The sequence below is a fragment of the Mauremys mutica genome, chromosome 1 (genome assembly GCF_020497125.1).
Source record: "Mauremys mutica isolate MM-2020 ecotype Southern chromosome 1, ASM2049712v1, whole genome shotgun sequence".
Lineage (NCBI taxonomy): Eukaryota > Metazoa > Chordata > Testudines > Geoemydidae > Mauremys > Mauremys mutica.
In genome coordinates this window covers 137,437,431-137,449,842 of record NC_059072.1, presented here as the reverse complement: position 1 = coordinate 137,449,842, position 12,412 = coordinate 137,437,431, and the positions used below count along the sequence as shown (strand labels likewise).

The following is a 12,412-nucleotide window of genomic DNA, read 5'->3' as shown; positions in this document are numbered from 1 at the left end:
GCTCCTTAAACTGGCCCCAGTGTCATCTAATATTGCTCAGAGCAGGCCTGCCCCAAAAATGGTGCCAGCCACCAGTAGCATGGGTTCTAGTATTGCAAACTTCTGAATTGGTGGGAAGCTCCTTACAGCACCATGGTAATACAAATCAATAATCCAATGTTAGACATGCTTTTCTATTTCTTACATGGTGTTTCGGTGTTTTTACATGTTGCAGTGTCCTGCAGTTTGTCCAATGTGTTAAATAAAGAGATATAGAGATATTTTATGGGAGGAAAAAAAATCACCTTTTATTTTATTTGGATCTCTAGACTTCATCAACAGTAGACACAGCAAGGTTTAGTATAAACAGCCTAAATAGGGGTCATAGATTTAAAGGCTAGAAGGGACTAATATGATCAGCTAATCTGACCTCCTGCATACCACAGGCCAGAGAATTTCACCTAGTGATTCTTGTAGCAAGCACATATCTTGTGATTGAGCCAAGATACTCCATTTCACTGTAGGGTAAATGTGTGGGTACACCAATATGTGTGTGCGGGGATGTGTGTGTGTGTGTGTTTTGTTAGTGACTACATGAAAGTTTGGGTGGGTGTGAGTGAGCCCATATGTCTGAATGTAAGATAGAGACAGAGTTGTGTAATTACCCCAAGTAGGAGACAGCGTGAGAGATGCAGGGAAAGGAAGACATTCAGTAACGATTGCTTTGGGCCCTCTGCATTAACCCTGCTTAGGGGTGGTACAGATGGTGGCCAGCAGTGCCCGGAAAAGGTGCCACAGTGGCTGAGGCATGGTGGAAGCTATAGCCATCTCCTGTCTTTGCGCCAGTGTATTCCATGGTCCCAGGAAAGCCATGATAAAAGTCTACTTTGTGCTGGGCAATGAATCCCACTGTCTGTTGGACGCTACAGGTGGCCCCACCTTTGCCGAAGACCCCCCCCTCCTCATTGGCTATGAATGCGTATGGGGTCTGCCCTGCTGAGTAGTTCTGACGGGGGTTGCCCACAGCTTGGATGTTTCCAGCTGCGCTGATCGGATAGCTCTGGTGGAATTTGGGGTGCACTTCCAGGTACCCGCTGGGCTGGAACCCAGTCTGAAAGAGAGAACAGGAATCAAAACCAATTGCATCTCTACTGGCACTCACTGTATAAGGGCTATCAGTCCTTTTGCTTCCAGGCGTATCCATGAGGCAGGAGGAGGTGGGGAGGGACAAGAAGAAATGTACTTCATAGGTCTGATATGAGGCCACTCTCACAACTGGGGCATGAGGCCAGACTCACCATTGGCCTGATCCGGTAGAACAGGAGGAGAGCTACTAACGCTAGCTGGCCCTGGTTGGCTGGGGGACACCAAACTAGCTACCATTTGTGCAGTAGGGCAGGAGGCACAGCAGTGGACTAAATAGACCAGAACAGCAGAAGGCAGGCAGGATGGATCTTCAGCATGACTGGGTATGGCAGAGGCAGGTTACCAAACTAGCGGGACCATGGTACTGATCCAGTACAGCAGGAAATGGGATAGCAGAGGGAATATACCACTGGGCTATGAGAGAAGGCAGGACAGTGGGCTTTCTAGACCAATGGTCTTGGTCCCCTTTCTGTGGAATGGCCTTACCTGTGTGAGGCACTGAGCCCGCTCCGACCACAGGTTGTACTTCTGGCATCTCTTCAACTTCATCCTTCTGTTCTGGAACCAGGTCTTCACCTGCAGTGAGGGGTCAGAAGGTTCCCGGGGGGGGAATGGATAGTCAGGGGGGAATAGGGAATGGGCTAAGACATTTTTCACCTCTGACTCACTGATTACAATAAGCCTCTTGGGTCGGGGGTGGGGTGACTGGAGGGCTCAGGGAATCAGGGAGTGGATTATAAAGCATCTGAGTGGTTGCTGGTTACAATCTGGCCCCAGTTCAACATCAGATGCCTGTTTAGTGGCCTATGCAAATTGTGTTGGTGGATCTCTGTCCCCAATGCCTACATTGTCCATATTGTGCCCATCATTGTGACATGTAGGTGCATTACAATTGTGAAAAATGAATGAGTGTGGCCAACAACTGGCACAAATCAAACCCAATGCAGTCTTTACGGTCCCACCCATAGAATGGATGAAATCCCTCCTGATTACAGACCAAAATTAAGGAAATGTGTGTTTGTGGGGGTGTAGGGAGGGCAGAAGGCCTGCCCTGCATTCTATCAGTCCCCAAAATCAAGATCCCTGATGGGGGCAAATTCCAAAGCAAACTCCCCCAGGGCTGTGTCTGCACTAATAGGGAGCGCTGCAAGGATGTTGATTGCAGCAAATAGCTGGTTGTCTCACTTGTCCTGTTTCTGACAAAACCGGTTTGGGGGTGGGTAGGTAGGGCATGTGTTTGTGTTTGTTGTCCCAGTGCATCCTGGGATACCTGGGACACCAAGCCCAGAGTGCCCAGCTCTTTCTTTTGGATAATATCCAAATGCACTGCATTGTGGGATAGGATTAGGAAGAATGGCTGAACCACGGCAGCTACAATGCTTGCGAATTCTCATCCACACTAGGGAGAGACCACTATAGACAGCACCAGTTCAGCTGGGCCTGGGCTAGCGATTTCATCTCAGGCATTGCAGCGGTGGCACAAGTGATGCTCATAAATCTGCAGGGATGGTGGTTGTGTGTGGCGCTTGCAGCACCTGCATGATGCCTTGTGTCAAGCTATTCCAAGCAGCAGATCATTGCATTGGTGCGGGCAGACAGGTCGGAGGGAGGAGTCCAGCCTCGGGGAGAGCTCACAGCAGCACCCCAGCTTATTGCAAATGCTGCACGGGAGCATTGGGGAGGGGGTGGGGAGGAAATGATTTGTGAACTAATCCATACCAGGCCACTCAGAGCCTTATGGGGCAATTCACCAGTGCCCAGAACTGCATCCAGCAGAGGGCTGGGAACTGCTGCAGAGCACAAAGTGCAGGTAACTATGGTAACCCACTTACTGCACAACCACACCACAGACCATGGCGTCACGGCACTGCCAACTCCTGGCATTCAAAAATCACGAATCGGGCCCTGAAAATCATGAGAGTTGTGATTTTTTTTAAGCCAGATTTTAACAAAAGATCTCTCGCTCACTCGCTGGCTTGCTTTGCCTCCTGATGTTAGCTATTTTCAAGCTTTTCTCTGAAACCAGGAGGGCTAGAAATGTTTGTTTTTTAAATGAAAGTGGAGCTTCTCATGTTTTCATATGACTCAAGTTCTTTAGGAGAATCAGCAAATTTTGGCAGATTCACAGTAAAATCTCAGGAGTTGGCAACACCAGCATTAGCTGGCTCCCTCATCGTGAGTCTCAACAGAGGTGCCAAGGACTGGCTGGGTTTTAGCACATTCCATCCATGGATGTGTCATTATCCCCATTTTACAGATGGGGAAACTGAGGCAGAGGGAGGCGACGTGACTTGCTCAAGGTCACCCAGCAGGCCAATGGTACAGCTGAAAATAGAACCCTGGCCTCTTTGAGGGCGAGTCCAGTGTTATATCCACTAGGCAATACTGTCCCCCTGCTGAAATTCCCCCTCCCTTCCAAGAAGGGTTTTTCTGGGGCAGGACTGAGGCACATTTGGGAGGGGGAAGGGGACAGTTATATATGTGTGTATGGAGCTTGCTCTGTCACAGCAATGTCCTATAGTTACTCTGAGGATAACTATAGGACATAAATACAAGTATTGTAATCTACATCTTTGCCCCTGTTCTGTGCTAATCACCCCCCACCTTTATTCCACTGCGCCTCTTGCAGTAAGTGACATTCAGGTGCAGCCCAGCCATTACAAGGCAAACACTCTATGCTCTCGCCATTCACCTGCTTGTAAGTGAGCCCCAGAACTGCAGCCAGCTCCCGGATCTGCTGGGGGCTAAGGTATTTCTGGCTCTGGAACCGCTGGTGCAGGGTTTGCAGCTGCTCCTTGGAGAAGGCTGTCCGGATCTTGGCCTTCTTCATCCCTCCCTCACTTTCCTTCCCATTCTTCTGAGGCTTGGACGCAGGCTGGGGGGACGAGGATTCTGTTTGGGGGCTGGTGGCCGAATCTGGTGTGAAGTGGCTGAAATTCCCAGAGCTGGAGGAAGCAGGGGAGAGATCTAAAGACAAAGGGGATATGTAATGAGCCCACATATGTGTGTGTGTGTGTGTGTACACACACACACACACACACACACAGAGTCCTCTGCTGGGTGAGATGAGAACTGCTTCTCAGTGTGACACAGGCCATATACTGCTAGCAGCAAAGGAGATTCTCCTTTAGCACAAGCTCTGATGACCTGCACCTTTGCAGCAAAAGAATCTGATATGTATCCCTGATGCCAGTGTCAAGTTATGAGTGGCCAGATTAAGCCGTACAGTGACACCCTAGGTGGGAGGTTCAGCCCTACAATTCAAAATCCTCTACAGCTTGTCCTGCTGCAGAGCACTTTGAGACCTAGGGATGAAAAGCACCATAATTACATCTGTTAAGGCTGTCACTATGCAGCTTAATCTGGCCACTAACTTGACACTGGCAGCCGGGATCGCTATCAAATCCTTTTGCTTCAGCAGAGCAGACCCTCAGCGCTTGAGCTAAATAAAGGAGAATCTCTGTTTGCTGTTAGTGGTACAGGGCGTCTGTCACATAGAGGCGCAGTTCTGCTCAGGACAAGGGTAATTATATCCCTGTGACAGATGGACAAGCTGGGGTGCAGAGGTAAATGACTCACCCGTGGGCACACACTGAATCTGTGCACTGGACTCTTGGGCTTAGGTCTAGTCATTTCTGAGGCTTGATCTGTGGTCCCCAATCTGAGACACCTTAAAGGGGCCTGGTGCTCAGAGCCCAGGTGTGCTCAGCACTCTCTGAAAATCCGGCCCCTTGAAGAGGTCTCAGGTTGGGCACCCAGAATGACCAGTCACAAGTGAACGTTTAGGCTTTGATCCCTTAGTCCTGTGTGCCAGCCACTGGAACAAACTCTCTCAACAGTAGTGTGACTTTCCACTCCTTCCACCCAAGGCTTCAGTGCACTGCACAAACACTGGCAAATGAACCCTCCCCATCCCACTGCTGGGCAGGAGGGAGGTATTATCACCACCAGTGTAAGGTGACAACCAGAACAACTCAGTGAGCCACAGTCAGGACAAGAACGCAGGTTGCCGGCCTCGCGGCCCATTGCTCTAGCCACTAGGCTGCCACGACCCCTTGTGAAGCATGTGAGAACTAGAATCGAATATTGTGCGGATGAGAGTTTACAGGAGGAGAAAAGGCACAGACAGAGGACACAGAGACAGGTTGGGGAGCTGGGGCTCTGCTCAACTCACTCCAGGGACGGTATTCAAGAGGCTAGAGGAACCTGCAAAGACCCTGCCAGCTTGTCCTGGGAGATCTCCTAAGGGTGTCTCTGCCTGAAGGACAAAGCCAAGATTGAGATCTAAAGAAAAAGCTTCCTAAGCAATCTGGGCTGTTAGTCCAGACAAAAGCGGCCAACATGCAAATCCATTGAGGCAGCATGAATAGGAAAATGTTAACAAGTGAGATTACACAGATAGCTCTCCCCTAGGTGTCTGGCACGTGTGGATGTGGCCAGCACTGGGGGCCAGGAGGGGTGTATTGGTTTGCAAGCCTGGCCAAAGGCCCTGGGACAATTCCTTCCCTCTCCCTGAGCCCCCCACCTTCTCACCAGTCTGCTCCCTGATCTCACTCCATTTTAACCCCTTCATGTCCTTCTCCCCCCCCACCCCCCATAGGGAGAGGGGAGAGTTAACGTCCATTTGTGAATTCCCATTAATCTCATTGGGGCATTGACTCTAGAGCCTAAGGATAGCACTAGGCAAAGACCTGTCTGCATTAACTATTTCACTGATGAACATTTGAGCAGATGGGATGGGAAGGGGGTGGGAGTGAAGCCCATGGGGTGGGAATTGGGAGCTGCTGCTGTGAAGGAAATGGAGAGAGAAGACAGGAAAAAACAGACAGAGCCAGGGAAGAGGGAGACAAGCAGAGGAAGGAGGATGGGAAAAGGAGAGAAACTGAGGGCAGAAACAGTAGTGGAGCCTAACAGGATTCCCTATCCTCCCCCTGTGATACTGCATGAGACTTGAACAACGAAAACCATGATAACTAAACATTTAGTCACTGGGTAAAGGCTGTCATCTCTGCAATGCCCCCCTTGCCAGCACTGGGAGCTGTGCTGTGGGTGATGGGTGTGCGAAATCCTAAAGGCATGCTCCAGCCCATGGACCAAACATGGATTTCACCTCTCTCCATAAATATGACAGCTCCGGTTGAAGTGAGGCCTGCCCATCCCCTACCCCCCTTGGCCATTAGCCTGCCAGGATAAGGTGTTCCCAAGGGATCTTACAGATGTGGCACCAGGAATAAAGACTGACAAGAATACTTTGCCTCTACAGTGCTTATACCTGAGGCTCTCAAAGTGCTTTGCAAGTCTGAATGCATTAGGCTCATATCCACATTTTATAAAGGGGAAAGAGTCACAAAGAGTGGAAGTGATTTGCCCAAGGTCACCCACTGAGTCAATGACAGATCTAGGTGTCCTGAATCCCAGTCCTATCACTTAACTTTGATGGCTTACCTGAGTTCTGGCTTTCCTCCACCGGAAACTGAGCATCACCAGCTGCTTCTGCTCCCCTTCCTGGGCATGACAGAGCATGTTCTGTACCCCCTGCTGAGTTCCAGTAAAACTCCCCGTAGCCCATGCCAGTCCCACTTGGGTAAGGCTGGTAAGGGGGCCCAGCCAAGTGAGCACTCATGTGGGTTTGGTTTGAAGGGGTGCTCCTCCCCCACCTCCCAATAGACAGCACCTCACTCAAGGGCTAGAGCTCACCACCCAGGATGAGGGTGCCCTAGAATGTCTACAGGGAGTTACCTTTATAGCTAGCAGTTCCCTTCTAAGGAGTACAATATCCTGCATCAGCCCAGTCTTCAGTGCACATTGTCATGTTAAAGAGGGTTGATTGGTGGGGAGGGAACGGTGTGAGAGAAGGAGGGGGGTGGGGGAGGAAAGTGACACAGGGTGGCATCAGGATTAAAAAATGTCCCCCTGAATTCCTGGCATTCTCCAGTCCACCCTTGCATGGGTCCATAGCCCAGGGAAGTCAAGGTAAAGCCTCCCACTGACTCCACTGGGCTCTGGCTCAAGCCCTAGGTGCATAAAAATCAGAAATGCTCATAGCCCCAGCCAACCGTCCTCCCTACTTCCAAACTCCTGAGGCATTCGGTTCTGGAGCTGAACTTCATACCTGGCCCATAGCTCTCCAAGGGGGCACACTGAAGCCCATTCCAAAGGGGTTTTGCAAGCAGAGGGCTTGATTCCCGGCTGCCCTGCAGTTTGTAGACACAATGACACCAGCGCAGGATAAAATGCTACCAAGGCACAATGGTGGCCCTTGATCCCCTCTGCGCTGGGGGAAGTGATGACGCAGGCAGCAGGACAACAGTGAATCAGGCCCAAGTGGCTGGAACCCATTGAGTTGTTTTTTTTTCTTCCCTCCAATCAAATTTCCAATTTGATAGGAATTTGATGGGGCCAGCTGAGAAGGGCCAGGAAGGGCCCAAACTGAAGCCCTAAACTTAGGGGAAGTTCACGTCAGGCCCCAGATCCAATTTTGCAGAGCAGGACTATACACATAGGCTCTCTGCTTGTATATGTATGAATGAGGCATGTTTGCTGTATCATTCTGCTGGGAGCTAGAGATACAACGTGTCGGGGAGAGGGGCAGGATGGGGGGGCTGTAGGGGCAAGGAGGGGATCACTGGCTGTAGTAGTCACTTCTCCTTCAGAGGCACTTCTGTGTAGCTAAGCATTTTCTTGGCTGCAAACTGTTGCTGGACTATTTAAGGGTTGGATGAGGTGATCCAAGGATGGGGCAGTTTGTGTCCTCTCTTATGGCCAGCTTCATGTAATGCATTGTGGCATTTCATTTACTAGTATATTGCATGCCCAGAGGCTAAGGGGATGAGCACCTACAAAAGCATTCATGAAATAATCACAGGTAAGACAGTCCCGTAGTTCAGCCACAGACCTGCAAGTTGGGAGACCTTCTTACTTTCCGTGGTTCTGCCAGTGATTTGCTCTGGGAGCTTGTTCAGGTCACTTCACCTCTCTGGGTTTTGGTCTTCCCCAGGAGTAGGAAGGTATAATGCTACTAACCTAAGCCACAGGGGCATTGGGAAGCTGCCACTAATGTTTGTAAAGTGTATTGCGATCCTCTTGATCTTCTGAGGATCTCAAAGCATTTTACAAGCATTAGTGAGTGAGTGAGTCAAAGCATTGTCATGTTTCAAAGACGGAGGACCCATAGATGGCTGGAGGTCAGAAGCCCAAGGTTTTAATCACTGCTCTACCATTGACTTGCTGTGTGCCCTGAGGGTAAATCATTCAGCCTCAGTTTCCCCATCTATAAAATGGGGACAACACTACTTCTTGTAATGTGCTGCAAGGTCTCTCTATGAAAAGCCTTCTGTAAGAGCAAAGCGCTATTATTGTCTGTGTGGGGTAACTGCTCATCAGGTCTCCATGGGCTGTCTTCCCTTACCTCTATTGTGCCACATGGAGATGGGGGAGGGTGTGGGATGGTGAGAGCTGGGGTGCCATCAATACAAAGTTCATCTCTTCATCAGAGCTGGGTGGTGCAGTTGCTTTCTTTTCCCAAAGTCTGGCTGAAACTGGGATGTGGGTGAGAACACTTTCGCTGAGGCCGCTCAGTCCAGACAAGTTAGGTATGATGCTGAAAGGTAGCAGCAACAATACCTGCCCCAGAGGGAGCGGGTTGGCCCCCCATTTGTCAAGGAGGCTTAGAGTGCTGCTGGATCACCAGGTGCTCCTGACTTCCCAGGTGGCACTGGAAATAAGAAGCACCTCTTTTCATCTGTACTTGGTGAGGTGTCTTAGGCCTTTCCTCTGTCATCCATCTTGCCACTGTCGTCCAGGCCTTTGTCACCTCCAGCGCTGATTCTTACATGATGCTTGGAAGACCTCTTGGGAATGACAGCTGGAGAAGAATACACGTGCCTGCTTGTTTAGAAGCATTGATTGAAGAAAGCACATTATTCCAAGTCTCCACAGACTCTGCTAGCTTCCTATGCAATTTGCAGGTTTTGCATCTTTAAACTTTGGGTTCTGGCTCCCTGATGACAGCTCCAGATCTCTGCCCAACTGCTTCCAAGATAATTGAAATCACCGGAGACACTAGAACTGACAGTCCCTAGTGAGCAAATTTTCAGTGGGGCCAAGCATGGAAGTAAAGGGTGCTCAGTGCCTTTGAAAATGAAGCCATGAATATCTGAGGCCTGACAGCCAGGATTTTCATTAAGTGTGGAATTTTCATCCTCTACTGCTTCATTGCAGCCTGAGTCTGATCCCCCCAGGGCATAGTCTAAGGGCCATCAGTGAGTGTAAAAAACTAATGGTTGGGTTGTAGTTTGTTTACTCTGACAGGTATTAAATTGCATGTGTGGTTTGAAATGTTGTTTCAGATGCATTGTGTAAGTCGTAAAATAAACCAATACAATAAATGCAATAAGTAAATGTAATCTTAAATTAGTGCAATACATAAATGCAATCTTAAAATTAAGTATCCTGGAAAAAAAAGTGCATTGCACATAAAAATGTTGGGTACAGTTTTTAACTTGACTTTTTAAATGCACAAAGTGATGAAATTCAAAATACTGTGATCAGAACACAGCTCTACTGAACATAATTTAACAGCTCTACATCCACCTTGAGGTTAACATCATGATTGTCATGGTGCTGCACTCCAGAATAACTTCACACAGTTCTGAGAGGTAGAATTCAGATCCTCCAGATCCACTGCCCCCCCACACAAAAATACCCCAAAATATAAACAAAACAAGCCTCAGGCCTAGACCACTTGAGCTAGAGGAGAATCTCCAATTTTCTCTGAGAAGTATAGGGCCTATGTCACACAGCTGAGCAGTTCTGATTCCATCCAGTTGAGGGCAATGGTCTGTAGTCATACACACACCTACTAGCCACTGAAATATTTAGGTGTTAATGTTACACTGACTGTCGGTATGGTAAGGAAGAAAAAAACATATAGCAGACTGTGAGACAATATCCCCAAGAAAGTATTAGAAGCCTTATTAATGGACTCATTTGAACCCACAGTAAGACTAGACAAAACCCAGAGACACTGGCTCCAGAGCTGTGGGATCTGTAGCCTCAGAACACTTTCTGGTGGTCTGAGTTGAGCTGGATGGTCAGTTGTGCCCAGATCCTTCCAATTAGGAGCCTAAATACCTTTGAGGATCTGGGCATTGGTGCTGGCTCTCCGTGTTTCCAGATGCCCAAGTTCTTCAGTGCAAAGTGCCTAGAGGCCAGTAGAAAACCAGCCTAGCAGCCTGTACTAGAAACTATGGATACGTAAGAAGGGAGAGGAAACAGGAGCTGCCCTTGGGACTAGAGCCACCAGTGGAACTGGAACTGCCAGGACAGGCAGAAAGTCCAGCAGAGCAGAGAATGAGTTAGCTCAGTGGGGGAGGGAGGGAGAAGGGGACCAAATGGCAAAGGGGCAGTAACACAATAGGCCCTCTCCCCCCCACGCCACCCATGGTTTCAATGCAAAACCACAAATCCAAGTCTAGTATCTCACCAAGCTGGAACCAGTTTCACTTCACTACACTTTGGCTTGCTGAACACTAGGCCTGGGTTCATGTTAACTCCAAACTGGGCACAAGTTCAGCTCAGAATGGGCCAAACTTTGTTCTGAACCAGGCCTGGGTTTGATCTGAACCATGCCCAGGTTTGCTAGATATTGAGCCCAGGATTGGTCCCCGGTGGGCCTAGGGTCACTTATCTGGGGTTGAGTTTGCTCCAAGTTAGGCCAGGTTCACTAGGCTTTGGGTTTTGATTTGTGTGATGCAGGCCTTTGGCTTGTCTGAGACTCAGCCAGAGCTCACTGAGCTCGAAATCACTGCAGCCAGGCGAGGGCTAGCTCTAAACTGAGCCAAGATTCGCTCTAAACTGTGACGTTTGTAACTGAATCGAGCAGATTAGCTATTGTTTGTAAAGCAGTTTGAAGTGAAAAAATACTCTAGACACACAAAGTACTATTGTTATTATTAATTATTAATTATTATTATTATTATTATGAAGCAAGCCAGACCAGTTTCAGGGGGTGTAACAAAAATGACACCCTGGTCTAATTATACAGACCTACTTGCCAGCTGGGCTGAGAGAGCTAATTGAGTTAATGCTCAGAACGTGCTTTGGGATCCTTGAGTGAAAGGTGATGTGTAAGTGTGAACTGCTATATCCAAGCCACCTAGGACTCCTTGTCACGGTGCTGCATGCTGTCATCATCGGGCAGAACTTCACAGAGACAGAGGGAACAGAACTCAGCTCCTCCTACAAAAACAGAGGCTCCGAACACTTCAGCTAAAGGAGAATCTCCACGAGCAGTGCAGGTCCTATAACACAGAGCAATGAGCAGCTCGAATTCTATGCCTCGGAGGGCAGTGGTGACATACTTTTATTACTGCACATGAACATTATTAATATTTAATGCTGCATTTCAATCAGGATAGTCCAGAGTTAGTTTCCCTGGTAGTCGAGTTTTACTTTGAATTTCAGGTTTACCTCAAACCCCCAAACTCAACATGAAATTCAGGAAAGGGAAGGGACCTAACTGAAGCAAATATTCATATGAATATCTCTCTGACTCAAAACTGCCAAGGTTCATATGGTTGGAAGTATTATCCCAGACTTATAGGTAGAGAAACTGAAGCACAGAGGGGTTAAAGTCACAGAGTCATTGGCAGAAGGCTTTTCATTGCTGGGGTGGGTGCCGGACAGGGGCTATATGTTATGGCTAATTACTCTGTGGCTGCAAAACCCTTTCTACTCCTTTCAGATGCTCACAGCTGTCCAGTAACATTCTTTTGGGGGGCTTGACATTTCTGGGCTTGCTTTCAGACAGGAGGTTTTTTGAAGGATTGAACAAAATCTCTTCAGCCATTCGTGAGCTGGGTGAGGCTGAAAAAACATGCACTGTCCCTGTCTAATACATGTAAAGGGGCCACTCCTGTTGATGACAATAGCAGTTTGGGCCTCAACACCAATGCAGGCCCAAAGCCTTGGAATGTACTTTAACCACATCATTTGGGAACTTTGTAAACCCATTTACTTATGTTTGTATTGAACTGAACAAATAAAGCATTCCTAGCAAAGGGCTGGGAAGCCATTTCAAGTCTGTAGTTCCTTTTTGAAAGTTGTGAGGCAGCAATGTCTAATGGTTACAGAGCAGCCTGGGGGTCAGGGTCTGACTCTTGCTGTGTCAGTTTGAATTCACCTCCCTACACCTCATGTTCCCCATCTGTAGAATAGGGGACCTGAGACTGAGCTGTTTCTAAAGTGCTTTGAGATCCCTTCATTAGCAGTAGTATATGGAATACTA

At 48.5% G+C, this 12,412-nt stretch overlaps 1 protein-coding gene across 1 annotated transcript; it reads right to left on the bottom strand.

Annotated features, from left to right (window-relative positions):
* Positions 1-642: 642 nt before the first annotated feature.
* Positions 643-6,748, bottom strand: LOC123367469 (homeobox protein NANOG-like). The gene is made up of 4 exons (XM_045011737.1): positions 6,571-6,748; positions 3,818-4,092; positions 1,612-1,701; positions 643-1,090 (listed from the first exon to the last, which is right to left on the bottom strand). The coding sequence occupies exons 1-4, from the start codon at positions 6,746-6,748 to the stop codon at positions 728-730; spliced, it is 906 nt and encodes a 301-aa protein (XP_044867672.1). The 3' UTR covers positions 643-727.
* Positions 6,749-12,412: the final 5,664 nt, after the last annotated feature.

Coding starts and splice junctions, on each gene's coding strand:
- LOC123367469 (XM_045011737.1), bottom strand. CDS start 6,748: ATGAGTGCTCACTTGGCTGGGCCCCCTTACCAGCCTTACCCAAGTGGG. Junction 1,702..3,817: donor TGGGGCTCACTTACAAGCAG/GTGAATGGCGAG, acceptor CCCTCACTGCAG/GTGAAGACCTGGTTCCAGAA. Junction 1,091..1,611: donor GGGCTCAGTGCCTCACACAG/GTAAGGCCATTC, acceptor TCTCTCTTTCAG/ACTGGGTTCCAGCCCAGCGG.